The sequence below is a fragment of the Watersipora subatra genome, chromosome 11, assembly GCF_963576615.1.
Source record: "Watersipora subatra chromosome 11, tzWatSuba1.1, whole genome shotgun sequence".
Taxonomy (NCBI): Eukaryota; Metazoa; Bryozoa; class Gymnolaemata; order Cheilostomatida; family Watersiporidae; genus Watersipora; species Watersipora subatra.
This window is the reverse complement of record NC_088718.1, coordinates 45,559,311-45,586,959: the sequence shown is the minus strand read 5'-3', so window position 1 is coordinate 45,586,959 and position 27,649 is coordinate 45,559,311. Positions and strand designations below refer to the sequence as shown.

The window sequence follows — 27,649 nt, the reverse complement described above, 5'->3', positions numbered from 1 at the left end:
TCATACATCGAAGAAAGCACATATTTGGCGCAAGTCGTATATATTTATGAGCCTATATACACGCTATGATTACAGGCTACATATCGACTGACCTCTCATTAGATTATCATTGAAGCCATATTTAGTTGTTGCTGAAGAGCTGGATGAGCCTACAAGAGGTGGGACGGAGATATGTAGATCTTTCGGATCTGCTCGCGTCATTATTTCCCATTGTTTCAACCGTGTGAGTGCTTCACTTTTACCTACCCCTTTTTGCTGGTATTGCACTGTCTTTACGTTGTTATACCAATGGCTTGCTTTGCCTTCAACTAATCGTGGTAGCAAGTTCAGCGCCACAATCATATGTGATCAATATTTTTCCTACATATTTCTCATCTCAAAGAAAATAGAACCCTCGTATGTGCAAATGTATCATGGGACACATATTAGCGTGTCTAATCTAATCTAAAATTTTCCCACTACACCCTTCTAGAAAGAAGGAAAGGCGTGGGAACTCTTTTATTACAAAAATTCTTTACTAAAAACCTCTCAGGTCTCGAGTTGTTCTCGGCCAAAAAGAATTAAAAAACGCATTTGTCCGGATTGTTGGCACAAACAGACCTGTTTTCTGTTGAGTGTTGTGGTGCTTGATAGTATTTTTGAAATCAGGGACCGTAAAGTTCTTTTCCACTGCTTTTAAATAAAATGCACACCTAATATCTTTTCGCCGTTTAGCTAAACTCTCGATCCCTGTATTTGCTCTGATTTCTGTAAAACTGACTTGCCCCTTTAGTTTAAAAATGAACCTTAAAGCGGTGTTCTGTATTTTCTCAAATCTTTTGATATCTTTTTTCATAAACGGGTCCCATACCGTGCAACCGTACTCTAAAAGTGGCCTCACCAAAGAAAAATAAGCAATCTGCCGAGTTTTTGTGTCAGCATGCTTTAAAACTCTCCTTAGCATATGTAATGTTCTATTAGCTTTGCTTATTATTTTTACATAGTGAATTTCCCAGTCTTATAGTGTCTTATTTAGTCCCGAAAGTTTTACTATACTTGGCACTGATTACCAGCATGCCGCTGATTTGGTATTGTGAAATTGTGCCAGCCAATCTTCAGGTCGCTAATAGCGTTGGGGAGAGAGCTGCGGTGAAAGAGATTAGTGGAGGTATAGACAAATGTTGGCAATCTGTGTCTGCTTTTTATTACAACATTTGTGTTTTATTGATTGTTTACTGTTTTGTATGCGCATGAGGGAGGTTTCTTTGTTTTTGCTCGAAAATTTCTCGTCAGAAAAGAGAATGGGTTCTGTTTTTCTACTGTCTTTGAGTTGGGCTTTTGGGTTAAACAATATGTTGTATGCAAAGCTCTTCTGACATTTATTAGTAATATGTACACCACAAGCTTTAAAGAGCAGGGAGAACAGGTTGGTACTTCATTTTCAAACGTGTCTTTTGCCCCAAAGATAGACTTTAACAACTCATAAAGATCTAGCTATTACTAAAATTACCAACATTTCCTCTGTTTTGCATGATCATTGTTTAGTAAATCACTTTAACTATAGATTTTCTTACATGTCAGTAAGCAAATCATCTGGGTGTTCACTGATCATTTGTTTCCTAGTTTATTCTTGTTTACCGTTGGCTACAGAAAAGAACTTTTCAGCAGTTTGCACTCGTTAGCTTAATAAATTTTAAAGCTTGTTTTTTCAGGTTTGCCAGAACAAGTTTGTTTAATAAACCTCTACAAATTGGGCCTTGTCCACTAAGTTATGTAAAATAGCTCCAATTCTTTTTTGACACTTTCTACTGGTACTTCATTCTACTTTTCTATTGTAACTATGGCTTTCATTAAAATGTCAACGATGGTGTTAGTACAACACCAGTGTTTATACAACACCAGTGTTTATATGTTTTTATATCTATATAAAAATACAGGAACTTCAAGCAGCATATGATGTACACTCAACTTATTTCTGAGGTGGTTAGTTGTGAAAACAGTTTAAATGCTAGTTTGTATACCGCCAAATTGTGTTTCATTATGTTTACTGTTATCATTTTTCTTTAATGGCAATAACAGGTTGATATCTTTGATAGACCGGTGCCATGTTTTCTTTGCAATTGAAATCACATTGTGTTATCATCAGAGTCATTTCTCCATAGAGGTTTTCTGGTATGATTACTAGTGCCCAACCTTTGAAAAACCGTAAACTAATATTTTGTATAACTGTATTCTGATATACTCATCAGTGTTCAACACTGTGACAACCATAAACTAATAGTTCGTATAGCAGTATTCTGATATACTTATCAGTGTCCAACACTTTGACAACCATAAACTAATATTTTGTATAGCTGTATTCTGATATACTCATCAGTGTTCAACACTTTGACAACCATAAACTAATATTCTGTATAGCAGTATTCTGATATACTTATCAGTGTCCAACACTGTGACAACCATAAACTAATATTCTGTATAGCAGTATTCTGGTATACTTATCAGTGTTCAACACTTTGACAACCATAAACTAATATTTTGTATAGCAGTATTCTGATATACTTATCAGTGTTCAACACTTTGACAACCATAAACTAATATTTTGTATAGCAGTATTCTAATATACTCATCAGTGTTCAACACTTTGACAACCATAAACTAATATTTTGTATAGCGGTATTCTGATATACTTATCAGTGTTCAACACTGTGACAACTATAAACTAATATTTTGTATAGCAGTATTCTGATATACTTATCAGTGTCCAACACTGTGACAACTATAAACTAATATTTTGTATAGTAGTATTCTGATATACTTATCAGTGTTCAACACTTTGACAACCATAAACTAATATTATGTATAGCGGTATTCTGATATATTTATCAGTGTCCAACACTGTGACAACCATAAACTAATATTTCGTATAGTAGTATTCTGATATACTTATCAGTGTCCAACACTGTGACAACCATAAACTAATATTTCGTATAGCAGTATTCTGATATACTCATCAGTGTTCAACACTTTGACAACCATAAACTAATATTTCGTATAGCAGTATTCTGATATACTTATCAGTGTTCAACACTTTGACAACCATAAACTAATATTTTGTATAGCAGTATTCTGATATACTTATCAGTGTTCAACACTTTGACAACCATAAACTAATATTTTGTATAGCAGTATTCTGATATACTCATCAGTGTTCAACACTTTGACAACCATAAACTAATATTTTGTATAGCGGTATTCTGATATACTTATCAGTGTTCAACACTGTGACAACTATAAACTAATATTTTGTATAGCAGTATTCTGATATACTTATCAGTGTTCAACACTGTGACAACTATAAACTAATATTTTGTATAGTAGTATTCTGATATACTTATCAGTGTTCAACACTGTGACAACCATAAACTAATATTATGTATAGCGGTATTCTGATATATTTATCAGTGTCCAACACTGTGACAACCATAAACTAATATTTCGTATAGTAGTATTCTGATATACTTATCAGTGTCCAACACTGTGACAACCATAAACTAATATTTTGTATAGCAGTATTCTGATATACTCATCAGTGTTCAACACTTTGACAACCATAAACTAATATTATGTATAGTAGTATTCTGATATACTTATCAGTGTCCAACACTTTTGACAACCATGAACTAAAAATTTCAGCAAATTACCCTAAGTCTTTATTTGACATATCCTTTAAATATAAATATCATTTTAGATTCTACCTTTCTATTCATGTTTTCCTTGATTATTAAAACTTAAAGCAGCTTGAAGTCTTATAAATGTTGTGTGTAAATGGTTTAATTAGCCTTGATAAGTATCTTGTGATATACTCTCACTCGCAGTGTCTCGAAAGTCAGCAAGTTCTAAGTTCTATATAATATATGTAGCCTGTCTATAGGCTATATATATGATATACATAATGGTCGAAGCAAGTCATGTTAACATAAATATATGTATATACACACCAAAATCTACACATTCTTATATAGATATTTTATATTTGAACTCACAACTGTCATTGATAGTTATATCATTGCTGTTTCAATAAGCACATTGCACTTGTATTTATCTGAAGAATATCTAGTCAACCTATCCAATCTGTGAACAAGGGAATGAAGTGAACAATGATCAACAATGTTTTCACAGAGTATTTTGAATTTGTAGTTGCTGGCTGTGCTGTCGACTTGTGGGACGTGAATCATGTTATTCCTACGAAAAGTGTTCCCTGTCAAGTTTGCTAATCGATTGATCTTGCTTGGCATCTCTATCTTTCTTTGCCTCTTGCTAATGGTCATATGGAACCTCAGGGCAGATGCTATTCATTCAGAAACTCTCACGGGTCACTCAAGGGTCATCAGAATTCCTTCCCACTCTAAAGGCTCCCAGAGATCAGGCAGCTCAAAGTACGCTCAAGTGAATCCTATTTCCATAGTTCATGAGATGAGCTGATCAGACTAGCTGTTGTGAATGATAGTGTTTACTAATAGTACCTGTAGTAGCATGACTGTGTTTAGTAATAGTACCTGTAGTAGCATGACTGTGTTTACTAGTAGTACCTGTAGTAACATGACTGTGTTTATTAATAGTACCTGTAGTAACATGACTGTGTTTATTAATAGTACCTGTAGTAGCATGACTGTGTTTACTAGTAGTACCTGTAGTAACATGACTGTGTTTACTAATAGTACTTGTAGTAACATGACTGTGTTTATTAATAGTACCTTTAGTAGCATGACTGTGTTCATAGTACCTGTAGTAACATGACTGTGTTTATATTATCTGTAGTAACATGACTGTGTTTATAGTACCTGTAGTAACATGACTGTGTTTATAGTACCTGTAGTAACATGACTGTGTTCATAGTACCTGTAGCAACATGACTGTGTTTATTAATAGTACCTGTAGTAACATGACTGTGTTTACTAATAGTACCTGTAGTAACATGACTGTGTTTATAGTACCTGTAGTAACATGACTGTGTTTATTAATGGTACCTGTAGTAACATGACTGTGTTTATAGTGCCTGTAGTAACATGACCAACTGCATTGATTGTAGCCTGATACTACTGGGTCCAGTTGTTGTGAACCAAGGCAAGGAGACTGAGAAAGCTCAGATGTTTGAAGCTTACCAGCAGGTGAGTTGAGCTGCAGTACAACCTCTATTATATCTGCGCATGCCATCCAACCTCTATATCTGCGCAAGCCATCCGACCTCTATATCTGTGCATGCCATCCAACCTCTATATCTGTGCATGCCATCCAACCTCTATATCTATGCATGCCATCCAACCTCTATATCTAAGCATGCCATCCAACCTCTATATCTAAGCATGCCATCCAACCTCTATATCTAAGCATGCCATCCAATCTCTATATCTATGCATGCCATCCAATCTCTATATCTGTGCATGCCATCCAATCTCTATATCTGCACATGCCATCCAATCTCTATATCTGCGCATGCCATCCAACCTCTACATCTGCGCAAGCCATCCAACCTCTATATCTATGCATGCCATCCAATCTCTATATCTATGCATGCCATCCAACCTCTATATCTATGCATGCCATCCAACCTCTACATCTGCGCAAGCCATCCAACCTCTATATCTGTGCATGCCATCCAACCTCTATATCTATGCATGCCATCCAACCTCTATATCTGTGCATGCCATCCAACCTCTACATCTGCGCATGCCATCCAACCTCTATATCTGTGCATGCCATCCAACCTCTATATCTATGCATGCCATCCAACCTCTACATCTGCGCATGCCATCCAACCTCTACATCTGCGCATGCCATCCAACCTCTATATCTATGCATGCCATCCAACCTCTATATCTGTGCATGCCATCCAACCTCTTTATCTATGCATGCCATCCAACCTCTATATCTATGCATGCCATCCAACCTCTATATCTGTGCATGCCATCCAACCTCTACATCTGCGCAAGCCATCCAACCTCTATATCTATGCATGCCATCCAACCTCTATATCTATGCATGCCATCCAATCTCTATATCTGTGCATGCCATCCAACCTCTATATCTGTGCATGCCATCCAACCTCTATATCTGCGCATGCCATCCAACCTCTATATCTGTGCATGCCATCCAACCTCTATATCTATGCATGCCATCCAACCTCTATATCTGCGCATGCCATCCAATCTCTATATCTGTGCATGCCATCCAATCTCTATATCTATGCATGCCATCCAACCTCTATATCTATGCATGCCATCCAACCTCTATATCTGCGCATGCCATTCAACCTCTATATCTATGCATGCCATCCAACCTCTATATCTATGCATGCCATCCAACCTCTATATCTATGCATGCCATCCAACCTCTATATCTATGCATGCCATCCAATCTCTATATCTATGCATGCCATCCAACATCTGCCATCCAAAGTTACAATGAGTCATCTGAAGCATCTGAACTACAATAGTCTAAAGTTGGACTGAAAGTTTTGTAATAATAGTGAACCCTTTGGACGCCCAATACCGGAATATCCGGAAGCGAGTTGTGATCCCCTGAGCTTACTCGGGAATTATCCAGGTGCAACTTTTTAAGCGAGTTGTTCGAAAGTGATTTACTATATTTTAATTCCGTAGCAATATTCCGAAATTACACTGTCCAAGCTTTTTAATGAGTACCAGTTTTCTATAGGTTGGAGTAGTGCTGGGACGATATTACGATATTTCGGTATACCGGCGATATCACTTTCTGATACCGACCGTACCGAGTGCTTTTTGCCCATATCGAAATATCGAATACCGTCGATATTTAACGATATCGTCGATATTTAACGATATCGTCGATATTTATATCGTCAGACCAACTGAATCCACCATCTTTCAAGCATGGCGACAGCAAAGAAGACGAAGAGCCCAGTCTGGGCTCATTTCTCCAAAATAGAAAACGAAATTGAGGGTGTGTCTATGCCAACTGATTAGGTGAGCGAGTTCCTTATTTGTTTGTTCAATTGAATCTATCGATGCTTTGCGTGTTGAATAAGCAATAGTTTAGTAGTAGTCGTGAGCAAAAAGAGAGGGCGACATCATTATTTATTATTATTAGATTTTATTAATTACCTTTCTTTATTCCCTCGATGGATTGATTCCTCATCATTATGTTATTAATAACTTGCTACTCACCGTCTGGTTTGCTCATCGTATATACTACCTAGTGCTACATACACTCACAGTAAATAATTTAATAATTACGATCACTATATACGTATATAGGATTTGTGGTGATCTTATAGGTAATAGGATTTGTGTCGTTACCTAAGCTCTGAGCTGCACTGATGAGGCTTCAATGGCCGAAACAGTACTGTCTGTAGCATGAGTATATGCTCCTTTACTTCGGTTTGGTTGAGCACTCTGTGAGAGGTGCGGCATTATTAGCCTTTGTGCAAAGTTCGCCACTTTTGTGATTTGAGCACTCTGGTGTCAGCACATTGAGTTTCTTAAAGACTGTGAGGCAACTTGGTTGTTTCATGGCAGGAAGTCAACTCTCATTGGTAATAGGATTTGTGTCCCTTACCTAAGCTCTGAGCTGCACTGATGAGGCTTCAATAGCCGAAACAGTAGCCTACTGTCTGTAGCATGAGTATATATATACAATATGTATATATTATATGTACATATATATATATATACATATATATATACATATATATCTCATCATCATACACACTACAACAACATGTTATTATTAATATTAAAAATTATTGTTGTGATGTGTTTGTGTGTGCATATATATAGTATAATTATATCCTATTATTTATGTACTGTTGCAATATATAGGTTATATGTTTTAAATACAATTCAATTAATTGATGATCATTGTTAACTGTTTATGCAGGTAACATGTGATGACTGTGGATTAAAGATCAAGCGCTCAGACTGCAACACAACTAATTTATTCGCTCACCTGAAGAACCATCACCCTCTGAAATATGACCAGGTTAAAAAACGACCCCCTGGTAAAAGCACATACGTTGACAAACAGGCACCACAACAAACAAAACTACAGGAGGTAACTAATTCTTTCTCCTTTGCTGTGGCAGTTGCATATGATTTTGCTGAAGAATTTGCTACTAGGTTTTCCAGTTAATTGACCTTTCCAATTTATTTTTGGAGGTATGGGATAAAAAGCGTCAATACGCGCCAGAAGATAAAGCTCAAGCGAGGATCACAAATGCTATCACCAGATGTCTCGCTAAGGACAGTATGCCACTGTACACTGTTGAGAAGCAGGGGTTTAAGGATCTTATTGAGTGTTTGGATCCAAGGTTAGTAATATATCTTGTTTGTTGCCTTGCAGTCTAACATTAGACAGAACCTTTGTCATACTTTTGTGGAAAAACCGTTCACTGATAATGAACTATATTCGTGTCTTGTAGGTTTAAAATGCCAAGCAGAAAGTTGTTCTCTGATAAACTCATCCCGAGTCTGTACTCTGAAACAAAGACTGGTGTTTGTAATCAGCTTGCTAACATCACCCACTTCTCATTAACAACTGATGGATGGTCAAGCATTGGACTTACACCATATCTATCGCTTACTGTACACTATGTATCTCCTGAATGGGACCTTGTAACTAAGAACCTGAATACTGTCTACCTACCAGAGAGTCATACTGGTCAAAAGATAGCAGAAACACTTGAAGAGCTGCTGACACAATGGAACCTAGACAAGAGCAAGCTGGTCAGCCTTACTACAGACAATGCTTCTAATATGGTTGTAGCAGCAAAAATACTGGAGAAGCCTCGAATTGGTTGCATTGGTCACATCTTGGACAATGCTATCAAGTCTGCCACCGTCCCAAAAGAAGGGAAAAATGCAGTCGTTGATCCAGAGTTGCATGAAATCAATGAAGCTGTGAAAGCCTGCCGTGGCCTTGTTGCAGTTTTTAGTAGCAGTTTCCAGAAGAAGCGTGAATTGTCCGAAGCGCAGAAAGAGCTTGGTGTTCCTGTAAAATCTCTGATAACCGACTGCAAAACCCGATGGGGATCAAAACTAAAGATGGTGAACCGCGTACTAGAAAATGAAAGACCAATCAGACGGGTGTTAGGAGCATCAAGACAACATGTCCAGAAACTGCCTGATGCAGACCAGTTTTCAGTATTAGAGTCTTTTGCCTCTGCTTTGGAACCGTTTGAGACTCTGACTGACGCTCTGAGTGGAGACCAGGATGTTACAGTTTCTGCAGTGATTCCTCTCGTGGAACATTTGATCGCCATTGCAAAGCCAGTTGAAGCTTTAACTCCCCTCGCAACTACCATCAGAAAGAATGTAAAAGAGTACGTCATAACAAAATTTGGTTATGAGGATGATGAGCAGGATCCCACCATGGAAGTTATGCAGCTGCTGGGGAAGGCCACCATTCTAGACCCCAGATATAAGGATGGGCATTTGCTAGATGGATTGAAAGTGGTAAAGTACTGCACATAACTGATAGTTGAGCTCCTTCGTTCTTAAGACAAGTGTAAAGTAAAGTGTCAACCAGCCATTTCAGATTAATGATTCCACCAATTGATTGATTGTTCTGTACTTTATTCAGGCAATTTCTGAACAACTTTGTGCTGAGGCAGCTGCCAGTGTGAATTCCAGTGTAGATTCTGGTGAAGAAATGGTGGTACAAGACCGTGCTGATGATCAAGCAGAACATCAACAAACAGAGCCACCAGCAAAGAAATCACTCCATGGTCTGCTGATGGGTAGCCAGTCGAGGCGACTACCCCATGAGGAAAGAGGAAAGGAAGATGTGAGTGTTGAGTGTGCATGTGAACTGGCCCGCTACCTGGCAAAGGAATATCCAGTATGCTCAGCAGAAATGAATCCATTGCATTGGTGGAGAACGCATAATCCGTCGCTACCACATCTGTCTACACTCGCAAAAAAGTATCTGTCTATGTGTGCCACGTCATGCTCTTCAGAAAGGCTGTTTAGTTGCTCGGGAAATATTGTGAACAAGCGTAGAAGTTGTTTGAAACCACAGAAAGTGGACCAGTTGGTATTCCTTGCTTGCAACCTGTAAAACCTAGAGTCTTGACAATTACTTAATCCACTGTCATTCCAATTATCTAACCAGCTGTCAATAAAACCACCAATTTAAATGCTTTAGTATCACAGTCTTCGCTTACAGAGTCCAATAGAGTATAATTCTGATGAATGGCATTCAATATAATACCATGGTGAATGATTGTCGATAGATAGCCCTCTACTCGATTTGATGCTCGATTCTTCAAAAGATTATACTGTACATGGATTCATTAGGGAGTTATTCTCTCACGACAGCTTTTTTCAGCAGGTAAGACAACTCCGAATAACATAACCGATATTTCGATATATCGGTTGGCTACGCCATCATATCGTATCGAAACGAGTTTTTGATATCGTCCCAGCACTAGGTTGGAGCTCGTAAAACAGACCAATAAGGTTTTTCTGTTAAGTTGGTGTAAAAAAATCCACCATATCGGCAAGTTTTAAGGATCATATTTTGCAGCAGTACCGTTATATTTTCAATACTGTATTCCAACTTTATCACTTTACCACTAGCTCTAGATAAGTCTCAAGAGTAGATGTGACTATTAGATTTACTTACAGGTAAATATAAGACTTTGAATAAAGGGTTAGCAAGTCGTATCAAATAATAACGATAGTCTCTACTGTCTGACTGAGTCTGACTGCTCTGATAGAAGCTTTTTGCGAGTCGAGTGAACTTCGATGTAGTGTTATTTTCAATCAGCTTTACTCCTTGTTGCTAAAATTGGCCATATTGACAATAATATTACTCAATAGCAGCTGAATACATTCAGAAGTTGACCAATCTTGTTTTACATAATCACAATTATCTTAGCTCGTAGTGCATAGATTATTTCCAATTTTTTTTTACTGCTCACCCTTAAACGTGCTTACAACTTAAACTTAGAGTTTGCCAAGTTGGGTTTGTTTTTCATGCTTTTTAGTAGCTAGTACCTTTAGTAGCTAGTACCTTTAGTAGCTAGTACCTTTAGTAGCTAGTACCTTTAGTAGCTAGTACCTTTAGTAGCTAGTACCTTTTAGTATCTAGTACCTTTTAGTATCTAGTACCTTTAGTAGCTAGTACCTTTAGTAGCTAGTACCTTTAGTAGCTAGTACCTTTTAGCAGCTAGTACCTTTAGCAGCTAGTACTTTTAGTAGCTAGTACCTTTAGTAGCTAGTACCTTTAGTAGCTAGTACCTTTAGTAGCTAGTGCCTTTAGTAGCTAGTACCTTTAGTAGCTAGTACCTTTTAGTAGCTAGTACCTTTAGTAGCTAGTACCTTTAGTAGCTAGTACCTTTTAGTATCTAGTACTTTTAGTAGCTAGTACCTTTAGTAGCTAGTACCTTTAGTAGCTAGTACCTTTAGTAGCTAGTACCTTTAGTAGCTAGTACCTTTAGTAGCTAGTACCATTTAGTAGCTAGTACCTTTAGTAGCTAGTACCTTTAGTAGCTAGTACCTTTTAGTAGCTAGTACCTTTTAGTAGCTAGTACCTTTAGTAGCTAGTACCTTTAGTAGCTAGTACCTTTTAGTAGCTAGTACCTTTAGTAGCTAGTACTTTTAGTAGCTAGTACCTTTAGTAGCTAGTACTTTCTGTGAATCATTTAGTGATTTGAAGCAATTTTTTTAATTTTCCCCATAAAAAGTTTATTTCCTTGTACATAGCTACATTATTTTAAAATAGAAATGTAGCTGAGATGTCTTTTTCCTGAATAAAAAACAGATTTTAGGTAAATTTAATAGAAAAGAGATACGGGCAATTTAGTAACACTGAGTCTATCCCTTGTGAGTAGCCAATTGATTAATTGGGTTTGGATGCGCCCAATAGAATTATTTAATGTGTTCTTAAAGGGTTGATCTAAGCAAACTTTCCAAATGGTCTTCTCAGTACAAGACAGCGCTGTGATTTATGGCAAGTATACACTATAGATAGACCAGTAGTGAATATACACTCGCTCACAATACAACTAATAAAACTCGGTTGGTTGTGCCCGATAAAGTCTTATTGAGCATGTCTGTGTCGACTGAAATGGTTGACTGTGATGCTGGACTGAGATTGTCCATTGAGACGGTCGACTGTGACACTGGACTGTGACGGTCGGCTGTGACGTTCAACTGAAACTGCATATTTTTTTCTAGAGAAACAGAATTTGCATCTTCTTTCACTTCATAGGTAGTTAGTTGGTTATTGTCAGTGGTTTGTTTTAGAACCCGGAAGAGTTTGTGAATGGCCGTGACATTGCCATGCCTACTCGGGTTGCCATGAAGAAACCATTCGTACTATCTACTGAAAAAGGAAAGGGTAAAAAGAAGAAGGGAGGTAGGTGATGGGAAGTTTCTAACAGGCTCTAACAAATCCATGGTCGAGGTTTTAGTGAAAGGTTCCCTTGTAGGAGTCTCAGCTGACTCTCTTGTAGCTTCACATGTGTTTCAGCAGACGTATTTTACAAAGTTGAAGAGCTAAGCGGTTGTTCCTTCATCACAGCAAGACTTGTGACTATCTTGTACCAAATGACTGAAGTGGTTTACATGTGGCTGGTAGTGTAGACAACTCTTGTCTTTTGAGCTCCATTATATTGCACAATTTTCATTGTATTGCACAATATTATCACTCCTATTTTATGCTGGATTATATTAGCACAACCTATTAATGCACGGCCTAGTGTAGTTGTCTTACCTGCCATATTACTCATCGTGCAATTACCTTTTAGACTCTGAAGACGCAAACGGTAAGTGGTGTTGTTTTTTGCTGGATATAGTAACCAGGCTGGTTTTTCCTTGCACCTATGCAGCTCTGCTGTCTCATAATTGGTTCAGATGCTCTTCTGGGCGATGACCTGTGCCACGCTAGCTGTTGTAATGATCCGCAAAAGCCAATAATTGTCTATACGAAAAGACAATTGGCTATTTAGAGTACAGGAAATTGGAAAAAAACAATCACATAAAAGCTCTTAGTTGTTGGCAAACTCAGGTAAATGTGTCGATCAATTTAGCAGCATGTAGCAATATTTTACTGCTCTTAAATCTTAAATCAGCGCTCCCCTAGCAAGCTTGATATTCTTTAAAAGATTTTCATCATTAGATGGGTAGAACTAGTTCAACCCATTTTTTCTTTATCTATAATATATCTATCTGGTGGGATAACTCTATGGCACGGTTATTGCTTGTAAAGAAAACTGTCTTACATGTATGTCTGACTTGGAATCTCATGTTCTCTAAAATACCACCACAACACTAGCTTTCCTATTCACATTTCTCACTTGTTCCTCTATACACTATTTAATTATTAATAACTATTATTGGAGTTGTGCCCTCCCAGATTATTCACGTGGTTCCGCTGAGCTAGTGCTAGATATTTCTACAATGTTGTGTGAGCTACTAAGTTGTCTGTCCAACACAGTATTCTTTTGGACTGTAACATATATACCTTTCTACTGCAGGTACTCCAAGAGTTAACTGTCTCATCAATAATCTTACCACAGTAACCTGCATGAGAGCCACTAAAACTGGGGAAGTCTACATGCCATTTAAGTTTATAGAAAAATACTTTCAGGTAGTTATCTAGAGGCTATTATCTAGGCTACTTGTTGTTACATGTTTAAGCAGGTGCTTGTTACTGCCACAGATAAGTCCTACCACTATGAGTTATGCTGTTTCTTAAGAGATTGAGTTTTGTGTTTTATCATTGATTACCTGGTGTGTTGAAGAAAAGGACTCGCGTGCTTTCAGATCTGTGCTGTGGCAACTCTTATGTAGTCCTGAAATCACCTGCTTAGCATGTCATTTATGCTGTACTAGCTGCATTACCCGCCTACAGTAACAGATTCACGGGCAGCATAAGGTTTATTGAGAGTTGGCTTTCATACTGTAAAACAACTCCAAATATGCAGTTACATCTGCCTCTCTCCTTCTCTCCCTCTTTCCCCTCTCTCCGTCTCTCCCCTCTCTCTCTCCCCTCTCCCTCTCTCCCCTCTCCCTCCCTCTTTCCCCTCTCTCTCCCCCTCTCTCTCCCTCTTTCTCTCCCTCTTTCTTTCCCTCTCTCTCTCTCCCCCCTCTCCTCCTCGCTCTCCCTCTCTCTCCCCTTCTCTCCCTCTCTCCCCCCCCCCCCCTTTCTCTCTCCCTCTCTCTTCCCTCTCCCTCTCTCTTCCTCTCTCTCTCCTCCTCGCTCTCTCCCCTTCTCTCCCTCTCTCTCCCTTTCTCCCCCCTCCTCTCTCTCCCCCTCTCTCTCTCCCTTAGTTCAACGCAACGCTTGCGGATAGACAACATTTTTGGTTTTTCTGTCGGGCATATGAAGAAACATTTTTCGGCGTGTGCCTACTTTTGAGCAGGCGATGTATAGCTGGTCATGGCTGATGCAGGGTGACAGTAAGTCGATAGCAGCTGCTCTCTTTCTTTTCACAATAGCGTATCGCAACCTTCGGAGTACTCGTGAAAGTTCTGTAATAGTAAGTTACAGTAGGCCTACTCGTAGCTGGAAAAAAATTAGTAACTCGGCTGCTGAAGGAAATGAACATGACCCACTATCACGAACAGCGGCAAATCCAACGTTATTAAGTAGTGGAGATGTGGCAATTCATAGACAATACAACGTTGTGTAAGAAACGCTTACCTTTTCGATGTGGAAATTTAGTAGGTGAGAAATGCGTTTTTCCAGTGGCTCCAAGAAACAAACGTTTACATGACCTTCTCGGTACACGTTGGCAGTAAATATTAATTGCATGTAAATAACTACTCGTTAATTTATTTTATTTAATAAATAGTACATTTGTATAGCTGTATAGACACCTTTGTATAGGCCGCAGAACTCAGGAAGGCGCTTTTTAACACGGCAGAAAATTTGCTGTTTAAAAAGCGTGCTAACCGGGGATTTCGGTTAATGCGCCCGAGCGGTGAAAGAAAAACAACAGAATCGCCACACCTTTATATAAGCCGCTTGGCTCAAATCGTCAGAGAAAAGTAGCGGCTAATAGTCCATATACCGAAGTTACGATATTTAGTATTCATATTAATTCGGTTGGCTTCGTTCGACCGAATGGAAAAAGAAAGACCGCTCTATAATTTATTTACTGTTACTACACATATTAATTCAGTTCGCTTCGTACGACCGAAATTCGTACGACGATAAAAGGAAAGACCGCTCTATAAGGCGGACACTCAATCAAACAGACAGACAACGATTGCCGTTTATATAGTAGATAGAGAACAGCGTTTTTCTAGTGGTTGCAAGAAACAAATGTTCACATGACCTTCCCGGTACACGTTGGCAGTAAATATTAATTAGATGTAATTTACTACTCATTAATTTATTTAAAGAGTAGTAAATTTTATTTAATTCACTACTAATATTTACTACTAATTTAATTTTACTACTTACTCATATTAATTAAGTTTGCTTCGTACGATCGAATCTATTACAATCTTGCCACAATCAATACTCATAGAGGATCTATTCTTCAGCCCTGAACCCTTGTATATAGTACATATCAATCAATTTATCTTTGTATAAGCTATCCTGCATTACTTATTTAAAGTCATCCTCTCATGTAAATTTTCTTTTAACTTTTACACAAATAATCTTAAACTAAATATGAATTGTTCACTACTATTTTGCATTCAGGATTTTTCTACAGTTTCCGTTTTATTGGATAATATGCCTGCAAATAGAGGCTTTTTGTTATTGTGTTATCAGCAAAATAAAAGATTACTAACTAACGATCGAATCGAAAAAAAGACCGCCATATACATGTAATTTATTTATACTGCTCATATTTGGGAGTTATTGGTGACTCAATATATCGAGAAGACAACTCATACTATTAGCATATCAGTATTTATCGTCCATCCCTACGATGAATAGCAGGTTACGTATTATAATAGAGGCGTGTACTAACCGGAGATTCTCGTTAATGCGCCCTAGCGGTGAAAAAAATCACAGAATAGACACGCCCTTATATAAAAGTAGCGGCTAATAGTCGGAAAAATACGGTACTCTATAAAGCGGACAGACAGATACACAACGATTGCCGTTTATATAGTAGACTAGCTGCATTACCCGTCTACAGGAATAGATTCACGTGCTGCATAAGGTTTATTGAGAGTTGTCTTTCATACTGTAAAACAACTCCAAATATGCAGTTACATCTCCATCTCTCCCTCTTTCCCCTCTCTCTCCTTCCCTCTCTCTCTCCCCCCCCCCCCCCCCTCTCCTCCTCGCTCTCCCTCTCCTTCTCTCCGTCTCTCTCTCCCTCCCTCTTCCCCCCTCTCTCTCTCCCCCCTCTCCTCCTCGCTCTCTCTCCCTCTCCTCCTCGCTCTCCCTCTCCTCCTCGCTCTCCCTTTCTTTCTCTCTCTCTCTCTCCCTTTCTCTCTCTCCCTTTCTTTCTCTCTCTCCCTCTCTCTCCCTCTCTCTCTCCCTCTCTCTCTCCCTCTCAACAAACTTTAAAAAACTTATATTATAAACTTCAAAAGTCATAAGAAGTTTATAAATGTAATAAGAGAATTTAAATATCTACTATATGTAAATGTATGTAAATATAAGATAGTGGAGAATAACTGATACTTGCAATCTTACACGATAAATCTTACAGCAATCTTACAAATGTTTGTTGTAAAATGTGAAAATAATTACGAAAAACTAACTGGTTAGATTTAACAGGAAAGGTGTGTAAGCTAAAACATCTAGCTGTACAACCCAGCGTTGCCCGGGTAATAAAAAAAACACTGAACAGAAAATTGATTTGTATTTAACATATAACAACATTTGCCATTTTACCTAAAACAACTGAAGGGTTTCAAATTTACTTTGTCAAACTACTTTTAAACTTCATATCATGACAAAAAAAGGTTTCGTGCAGGTCAAATAATCTTTAAAAATAAAACGACTATAAAGGGTTTAGATGTAACAGTGAAATAATTAGCAAGTAATAGCTAAATCGAGTCTGTTTTGCTACGATTACAATATGAGATGATTCGGTAATGATACAATTAATACAAACTGAGAAAACAAAATAACATTCGTGAATATGTTGAATTAATAATAACAATTCTTGCATAAAAGTGTGTGTATAAAAAAGTTACTGTTCCACCAACAGTTATCCACCAAAACTCTGAATACGACGATACTGCTACAACGATATGTTATGTAAAAGTAAATTATTGTAGTGTCTTTGTCTGATCGAAGGTGAGAGAATATAGATGTTACTCCTACTCGAGATAATACAATTGTCCGCGTGAAAAGTAGTGACCTTAACAGCGATTTAGCAATTGAACCTTAAGAAAAGCCAGAAATAGAGGTTCACAAAAGACGGCATCGTGTTTCATAGAATTAATAAAATTTAGTCGCCAAATTCTAATATCGAGAGAGTCTATTGTCGATATCGTTTTGCCGAAAACAAATTAGCCCTAATACGTCGAGGACAAATAAGCATCGCGTGTCATGTAGCTAAAAGAAAGCCGTAGAGTTGTAATTATTACCTCATTTTGGGGTGAAAACGGCAAACGATGAATAGGTTATGAGGCGCAATAACCGGAGATTCTCGTTAATGCGCCCTAGATACTTAGTAGCGGCTAATAGTCGGAAAAGTACGGTACTCTATAAAGCGGACAGACAGATACACAGACAACGATTGCCGTTTATATAGTAGATATTCAAACATATCCTATCTACTCTGGCAGGTATACGGGGAGTACATAAATGGCAGCTCTCAACTTTCCAAGCATAAAAAAGGTACATTCTACTTTCATCACAGCAATGCTCCACTTTGGCCGACTCCGGTTCGATACGACCACAGCAAGGAGTTTATGTTCTTCGGGTTGTATGATGTAGAGGGGAGGTCTAGAGTGATGCTCATTAGCGGAGAACACGGTAGGTTTTTACTTTCACATCTAATTAGCTGTTCACATAAAGATTTGAAGGCTATGCTGAATGTGGAAGTAGATATCCGCTCTCCTCTTATGCTTGCCCAGCTAGATGGCAAACTGACTGTTTGCTGCAGGTGTGCCAGTGTCAAGCCAGTGGAACAAGAGCGGGCACATCTACCCGATACAAGTGGCCCAGTTCGGACTCAGCCATTACTCCAAGTATCTTACTGACACGGGATTTGAGAGCGACAGGTAAAAACTGGCACTGCAAAAAGGAACTTTGTGTGGATTTGTCTGCTCTTTGTCTAAAACTAGTTGGATCAAGTTAGTCCTCGTGACTTCTTAGGCATATTAATGATTTGTATATAAGCATGTAGGTTTTGTGGTTCATTTTGGATGCAGATACAGCAAGGATTGACTCATGAGTTATTCAAGGAGGTCTGAGACAAAAGTTTTGCAAAATTTAAAATATAGTAACTGTTAGCAATTTATATCAACACATATGTTAGTTTTGTCTCTTATTTATTTCCACTGGTTTATCTCCCCTGATTTGTCTCTTCTGATCTGCCTTAAAGCGATGGTATGTTTGATGGTATGTTTGAATGCTGCTGACTATTCTGTATAAAGACATCAAGCAAAAAGAAAAAAATTTGTCTTAATATTATTAATATTAATTATTATTAACAATTAAAATTGAAAACTTTATATCAGCTATACGTTTCATTTAAATTGTTTGATGAAGAAAAGTTAAAAATCAAATAGAATGGTTTACAAGTTCATGATGAGAAATAGTGGCATAAAGCAGTCAGATTAGAATAAATTAATAATAGATCTGTAATATTATAGTGTTTGTTATTAACTGGATAGCTCTTTTAATAACATAACTATAAGGTCAGTAATTCACATTTGACCGCGTTTGACATACGTATGATACAAGTTCATCATTCAAAAAATTCAATCGCAGAAGATAGTTGTCAGCCTTCGAAACCGAGCACACAATGGAATGTTTGTAGACTTAGAATCTTGGAGGATGGAGGTAATGTGACAGGTTGGAATGTACCGGCAAGTGCAACATTGAAATCTGTTAAAGAAGACTCCGGAAGAAACTGCATCTACTTTAATACTTTAAACTCAACAGGTTAGTAACACTTACAGTTCAGTATCTACTAACACTTGTTATACCTTAGTACTTTATTACTCTAAACTCAACAGGTTAGTAATACTTACAGTTCAGTATCTACTAGCAATTGTTATACCTTAGTACTTTATTACTCTAAACTCTACAGGTTAGCAACACTTACAGTTCAGTATCTACTAGCAATTGTTATAGCTTAGTACTTTAATACTCTAAACTCAACAGGTTAGTAACACTTACAGTTCAGTATCTACTAGCACTTGTTATACCTTAGTACTTTATTACTCTAAACTCAACAGGCTAGTAATACTTACAGTTCAGTATCTACTAACACTTGCTATACCTTAGTACTTTGTTACTCTAAACTCAACAGGTTAGTAACACTTGCAGTTCAGTATCTACTAACACTTGTTATACCTTAGTACTTTATTACTTTAAACTCAACAAGTTAGTAACACTTACAGTTCAGTATCTACTAGCAATTGTTATACCTTAGTACTTTATTACTCTAAACTCAACAGGTTAGTAATACTTACAGTTCAGTATCTACTAGCACTTGTTATACCTTAGTACTTTGTTACTCTAAACTCTACAGGTTAGTAACACTTACAGTTCAGTATCTACTAGCACTTGTTTTACCTTAGTACTTTATTACTCTAAACTCTACAGGTTAGTAATACTTACAGTTCAGTATCTACTAGCAATTGTTATACCTTAGTACTTTATTACTCTAAACTCAACAGGTTAGTAATACTTACAGTTCAGTATCTACTAGCACTTGTTATACCTTAGTACTTTATTACTCTAAACTCTACAGGTTAGTAACACTTACAGTTCAGTATCTACTAACACTTGTTATACCTTAGTACTTTATTACTCTAAACTCAACAGGTTATTAACACTTACAGTTCAGTATCTACTAACACTTGTTATACCTTAGTACTTTATTACTCTAAACTCTACAGGTTAGTAACACTTACAGTTCAGTATCTACTAACACTTGTTATACCTTAGTACTTTATTACTCTAAACTCAACAGGTTAGTAACACTTACAGCTCAGTATCTACTAACACTTGTTATACCTTAGTACTTTATTACTCTAAACTCAACAGGTTATTAACACTTACAGTTCAGTATCTACTAGCACTTGTTATACCTTAGTACTTTATTACTCTAAACTCAACAGGTTAGTAACACTTACAGTTCAGTATCTACTAACACTTGTTATACCTTAGTACTTTATTACTCTAAACTCAACAGGTTATTAACACTTACAGTTCAGTATCTACTAACACTTGTTATACCTTAGTACTTTATTACTCTAAACTCAACAGGTTAGTAACACTTACAGCTCAGTATCTACTAACACTTGTTATACCTTAGTACTTTATTACTCTAAACTCTACAGGTTATTAACGCTTACAGCTCAGTATCTACTAACACTTGTTATACCTTAGTACTTTATTACTCTAAACTCTACAGGTTATTAACGCTTACAGTTCAGTATCTACTAACACTTGTTATACCTTAGTACTTTATTACTCTAAACTCTACAGGTTAGTAACACTTACAGTTCAGTATCTACTAACACTTGTTATACCTTAGTACTTTATTACTCTAAACTCAACAGGTTAGTAACACTTACAGCTCAGTATCTACTAACACTTGTTATACCTTAGTACTTTATTACTCTAAACTCTACAGGTTATTAACGCTTACAGTTCAGTATCTACTAACACTTGTTATACCTTAGTACTTTAATACTCTAAAATTAATGCCACTAAGGCATCGCCACTAAACCCGCCTGTTTTGCACAAACGCTACTCACAAGTCGAAACTACTATTTTTGATGCTGTCATTATTTGTCAAGGAACTTGGATGTTGAGGAAGGAGTACGAAAGATCAAATATGGCAGTATATTTTAAATTAATAACTCGTCAGAACAATATATAGTTCCAATTTTCAAACACTCAGTTTATTCTGCGCCTTACAGTCTGGCGTGACACATTTTTGTGGTCTTCTGACTTGTTACAAGAAAGTCAGACTGCAGTATCATGGCGGTAACATGCCATCTGCTCACTTTTTCATCAGCCTTCTATCAGGCCTACCTAGTGCTGGGACGATATTACGATCTTTCGGTATACCGTCGATATCACTTTCTGATACCGATCGTACCGAGTGCTTGCCCATATCGAAATATCGGATATCGTCGATATTTGACGATATCAACGATAATATAGATCCATCGGTTTTTTGACGTCATCGCCCTGTTTGCACACGCGCTCGTCTACGAAAAAGCCACCATCTTTGTAGAAAACGATCGTCATTCTCTTGGTTAATAGTATGTTAGTTAGTAATATTTAATTTTGCTGATAACAAAATAACAAAAAGCCTCTATTTGCAGGCATATAATTAAATAAAATGGAAACTGTAAAAGTATCCTGAATGCAAGATAGTAGTGAATAATTCATGTTTAGTTTGAGATTATTTGTGTAAAAATTAAAAGAAAATTTACATGAGATGATGACTTCAAATAAGTAATGCAGGATAACTTATACAAAAATAAATTGATTGATACTATATACAAAAGTTCAGGTTTGAAGAATAGATCTTCTATGAGTATTGATTGTGGCAAGATTGATTGTTATTAATAATTGGATGACTATAATATGGTCTGTACCATCTGTCTGTGTAAGTCTCGTGGATGTTTACATGATTAATAGTATTTTTCGGTGTTATTTTGATACTACAATAAAAAATTTGCAAACAAAAGCATTGTTTGCAATAATTAATTGCAGAAGCTTCGTGTTTTTAACGATAAAAGTTGTCCATAAAGATGGCAGGCAACGATAGAAAGACGTCACGAAAATATGAAGGATATTCTATTCGATTTGATACCCGATTCTTCAAAAAATTATACTGCTACACAGATTCATAAAAGAGTTGTTCTTCCATGGCACCTTTCTCTGACAGGTAAGACAACTCCGAATAAAATAACCGATATTTCGATATATCGGTTGACTACGCCATCGTATCGAAACGAATTTTTGATGTCGTCACAGCACTAGGCCTACCAAACCCAAACTACAGTATCATCGCGGTAACATGCCATCTGCTCACTTTTCATCAGCCTTCTATCAGGACTACCAAAGCCAAGTTAAATCATAACCACATGGCAACGCGTGTCAACTGCTCACCCTGCGTTATAATCTACAAATCATTTGCTGTCTGTTGTTGTAATGTTGTATATAGATATTAGTTTCATGGAGATCATGTTGTGTTTGTTATAGTATCCATAGTATATCATGGTGCTGTCTATATGCTAGTTAATCTTTGATTTATAGACTCCCCTTCACTTTTGATTGACGAAGAACGTATAGACTCCTGCCTCACATTCGATGTGAGATTCCTCTCAGATGCTGGAAACGTTTCTGTGATAATCAGTGCCAATAGCGGCCATGAGGAGGGCACCTACGCCCTTGCCTATCACACACAAAAAGTAGGATGCATCTATTGTGTTGCACGTAGTAAAAATTTCTATTGTATTACATCTAGTGGGATGTGTCTATTGTATTACATTAGCAGGGTGTGTCTACTGTATTAGATATGAGTTGCGGAGTCTTCATAGTTATTTGTAGCAAATGTTCATCTTTCAGACATATAAGCTTACAAGGGAAGACAGTATGGTCTATGGCATTGGTGTCTCCAAAGACTGGCGTACTCTGCACCGAGACATCTTAGTCGATTTCAAGAAGTTTGCTTATGGTGTTGGTGACTGGGCGGTGCGGAAGGCCTCCCTTACATCGATAGTGCAGCTAGAAGTTAGGGGTGAAGGCTACATTGACAACATAGGAGTGTCTCCCAAGTGCCATCGAGGTACATTTATGTCTACTCACCTCACCATTGCTAGCAGTTAGGATCGTGTTTAATAACACACTGTAAGATTATCACTAGTATACTATATCATCATGTCTGTATATCACTCTATAAGATTATCAGTAGTATACTATATCATCATGTTTGTATATCACACCATAAGATTATCCCACGACCAAACGAGCGGAGTGAAGTGTGGGAGTTTTGATGATAAATGCATGTGCACACAACTTACGAAAATTATTCATCAACAACGAGACGAACCCTCGTCAAGAAATTTCATCAACAAATTTAAGCATCGTTATGTAAAGTCGTTAAAGTATAATAACGATACAAAACACATTTAAACCTATTTAAATATGTTACCAAGTCTTTGTAAACCGTCGGTATTATTTTAAAACTTACCCATCTGATCGGATTATACACAAATAGACAGATTAATTTGAACGAAAATCGCCACAAAACATTTGAAAAGCTTGGTTTAATAAAAGTTAAGACCGAAAATTGAAACGCCGAGGGACAGATAATAGAACGATGAAGTCTTGCGCATTTCACGAAAAAATAACGTGCACTTTTCACCAGTCTATAGCATTGTCGAATTGCCGAAGGTTTTGGCAATTAACATAGGAGTACAGAAATCGTTCCATTTTTGCCGATTTCAATTTTTTCATTTTCATTTGCCGACACATTTGAATACTTTCCCATTCTAACTGATGTCCAACGCAGTATAAGTAAAGCAAATGAGGATGATATTTTTTAACGTTTCTTATGAGATTATTACAATAATTAATTATAAGTTTGGATGACTACAGAACAATGACTACGTAGTACAGACTTTCTAAAAATCTAACGCAGTGTAAGTAAAGGCATGACGATGATATTTTTTCTAACGGTTCTAATGAGATTATTGCAATAATTAATTATAAGTTTGGATGACTACAGGACAATAACTACGTAGTACAGATTTTCTAAAAATCTATATAAATATCACAACTTCGTTATATTGTTAGCTATGACGTTTTGAAATGTAAACAAAATTGTGCATTGGTTTTTTTATTATTACTATATAAATAATATTGGTTATTCTAATAATATCAGTGCATTTTACTTCTAATATTGGCCAATATTGCATTTCTTTTTTTGCAGGAGGAGAGATATAAACATATAATCTTTTCCTTTCATTATTGCTATTTGTTGTATATAATAACACCCAGTACATTACAGCTACCATTGCAGTTATTCTATTTGACTGCTAATATTGCATTTCTCAACCATCAGTACCCTTTCTTTTTTCCAATATCACTTTGGTCGTGGGCTGTATGACAGTGGAATTTCTAGTCAGTAGTATACTATATCTTCATATCTGTACAACACACGATGACAAATCTCCCTCGCTGCAGGACATTTCAAGGATGCTAGTAACTGGCTCTTGAGGACTCAGGATAAGAATGGGGGCTGGCCAGTTACGGTTCAACGAGTCGTAACATCTCAAAAACTAACCCTGCCTCCTGGCTGGTATGTCCATCTCCATCTTTGATTTATTCTTGCCATCCTCTCTTCTCTCCTTTCTTAATTATTGATTTCATTTTATCTTTTTAATCTCGCTAATTTCCTGTATCCCATTTTATTTTGATCATTTTTACCTCAACTATTTCCTTGATACTCACATGACATAAACATAGCATAGTGTCTACATTTCAACATCACCTCACTCATGCGTTCAGGTACTCAGCTATGGGACAAGGTCAAGCGATATCACTGCTTGTCAGAGCTTATGTCACTTATAAAGAGGTTGATTATCTCAAGGCAGCAGTTCGGGGTCTCAGTATCTACCAAAACCTTAGCGCTGACCACGGTGTGAAGGCCATCTTTTTTGACAAACACGTTTGGTGAGTTGCCTTCTTTTGTCTTTCATTCTCTTTGTAATTTCTTTTTTAAAGCGTTCCATTGCACAACTTTCACCTACCATTTCTTTTCTTTTTTACCAAATATTCTTGTAGCCATTTTGGGATGTCCGATAATATCTGGATTCTAGCAATGTTTTGGCAGTTGTTGCGTTTTTTAGACATTTTTCTCTTTTTCATCTGCCATTACTCACTCTGGACAGTTCAAAAGAGATGTGGCTCTGATGCAGTCACCTCTTCATACGAATACTTCAACATTTCTCGTAAAATTTAAGGAAGTATTCATTTTGATATATCAATGGATTTCCAGCACACGCATCCAACGCTTAAAACATTACAGTTTATAAATTAATCGAGTACGCAGTTCTACTGTAAGTAGATAGTTTGTGTCTACGTAAGTTTGCAGTTCTACTGTAAGTAGATAGTTTGTGTCTACGTAAGTTTGCAGTTCTACTGTAAGTAGATAGTTTGTGTCTACGTAAGTTTGCAGTTCTACTGTAAGTAGATAGTTTGTGTCTACGTAAGGTTGCAGTTCTACTGTAAGTAGATAGTTTGTGTCTACGTAAGTTTGCAGTTCTACTGTAAGTAGATAGTTTGTGTCTACGTAAGTTTGCATTTCTACTGTAAGTAGATAGTTTGTGTCTACGTAAAGTTGCAGTTCTACTGTAAGTAGATAGTTTGTGTCTACGTAAGTTTGCATTTCTACTGTAAGTAGATAGTTTGTGTCTACGTAAAGTTGCAGTTCTACTGTAAGTAGATAGTTTGTGTCTACGTAAGTTTGCATTTCTACTGTAAGTAGATAGTTTGTGTCTACGTAAAGTTGCAGTTCTACTGTAAGTAGATAGTTTGTGTCTACGTAAGGTTGCACTTCTACTGTAAGTAGATAGTTCATGTCTACGTAAGGTTGTAGTCCTACTGTAAGTAGATAGTTTGTGTCTACGAAAGTTTGCAGTTCTACTGTAAGTAGATAGTTTGTGTCTACGAAAGTTTGCAGTCCTACTGTAAGTAGATAGTTTGTGTCTCTGTAAGTTTGCAATTCTACTGTAAGTAGATAGTTTGTGTCCACGTTGTACAAGTATGATTAAACAGCTCTTTGCACCTTCCTTTTATTAGTTTCATATTAATGAGTTCTAAAGACTGCAACTAGCAGTGGCTGGGAAATAAGGAGGAAATCTAAATTAAAGAAATTAAAATAGGCAAATATTAGAAAAACATCAGCAGACGTCTTCAATTCAGTTCTTCAATAAATCTTCATTTCTGTCTATTAGTTGTGGTAAGAAAAAAGGTGAAAAAAATCTGATAAAAAGATATGAGAATGTAAGTCACATGCAAAGGAAAGTGGAGAAGTAGGACATGCTAATTAGAGATAAAATTACACTAATAAAAACAAATATGTAAGATATACTTACTATGTATCCTATCACCACATGTATATGCATGTCTACTGTCTACTGTATCACCAAGGCTTCACTTTAATTCGTCTTTTGTTGTTGTAATACAATAAGTTTTTATAAGAATATTACATTCAACACAGAGCGGTATCGATAAGCAAAGCTAATAATATAGCTGGTTAATTTTGTATGTCAAGGGTAGACCTTATTAGAACTCCACTATAGCATTGTCTTTAAAGAGATATGTAGATTGCAGTTTTACGCAGGTACGAGGAGTACCCTACCCAACCTCCCCTGTTCGTGCTCAATGGCTTTATTTATTCACTTCTTGGGCTCTATGACCTTACACAAGTAGCCGAGGGGAAAGAACTGCAACTAGCAAAACAACTTTTCAATGATGGAATGGCTTCCCTCAAGGTCATGCTGCCATTTTTCGACTCAGGTGAGCTGATCTTTACTATTTTCCTTTTCTCTCGTCTACTCCGTCTCGTCTGTCCTATTACACAGACGGAAAGGATGGCTTGAAATAGTAATACTATTTTCCTTTTCTCTCGTCTACTCCGTCTCGTCTGTCCTATTACACAGACGGAAAGGATGGCTTGAAATAGTAATAAAGAGATTCAAGATCATTTCTCATATAATTTTCATGGTTAAATAAAACAGCATATTAATCATAAGACATGGATAATATGGGATCGTTAATACAAGAGTTGTCTACTCTTAATGAAAACACAAGAATGTAAGGATAACTCTTACTTGTACCAATACAACATCGTCGACTCCCATCTACCATCCCTTCTCAATGACAATGTTTTTGCTATATTGTAGGCACAGGTACCTTTTATGACCTAAGACATTTCACTAATCCTGGAATTGCCCCTAACCGTGCTCGCTGGGACTACCACACTGTACACATAGCTCAGCTGTTGCATCTTGGGACTATAGACTCGGATCCTGTCTTTAACGCAACGGCTCAGCGATGGGTCGGTTACTTAAATGGTGAATGGGCACCCCATAATTAGAAACCTTATCACACCTTTGATCTGTGTTTTTAGAAAAATATTTATTTTCACATTTAGCTCCTATATTTTGCTAACATTTTCTCATGGTGTAGGTTTACAATATTTATTTATCGTGATTCTTTTATATATTCTAATATTTTCATATTGATTAAAACATTGTTTGTATGACATAACGATGGCTCAGATAAAGCATGTTTTAGGGCTCTTTAATCGCATCCAGTTGATACTATCAACAATATCGCACTGATCTAGCAGACTCTTTCATATGCAGATCTAATTTTATACCTTATCTTACGCAATTCTTCCTTTTGTGCTTCTCAGCGTTAGCCAATAAATATGCTATGCCATTACAGATAGTTACCTTTATTACCATTACAGCTTAACAACGAATAAGACCCTCCGCCA

At 37.0% G+C, this 27,649-nt stretch overlaps 1 protein-coding gene across 1 annotated transcript; it reads left to right on the top strand.

The window, feature by feature from the left end:
• Nucleotides 1–137: 137 nt before the first annotated feature.
• Nucleotides 138–27,596, top strand: LOC137408888 (D-glucuronyl C5-epimerase B-like). The gene is made up of 14 exons (XM_068095498.1): nt 138–223; nt 4,180–4,418; nt 5,072–5,150; nt 12,267–12,378; nt 13,499–13,611; nt 17,730–17,919; nt 18,050–18,167; nt 18,929–19,053; nt 22,396–22,550; nt 22,708–22,927; nt 24,328–24,442; nt 24,652–24,816; nt 26,489–26,664; nt 27,051–27,596. Exons 2-14 carry the CDS (start codon nt 4,216–4,218, stop codon nt 27,242–27,244), a joined length of 1,965 nt encoding a protein of 654 aa, XP_067951599.1. The 5' UTR covers nt 138–223; nt 4,180–4,215; the 3' UTR covers nt 27,245–27,596.
• Nucleotides 27,597–27,649: the final 53 nt, after the last annotated feature.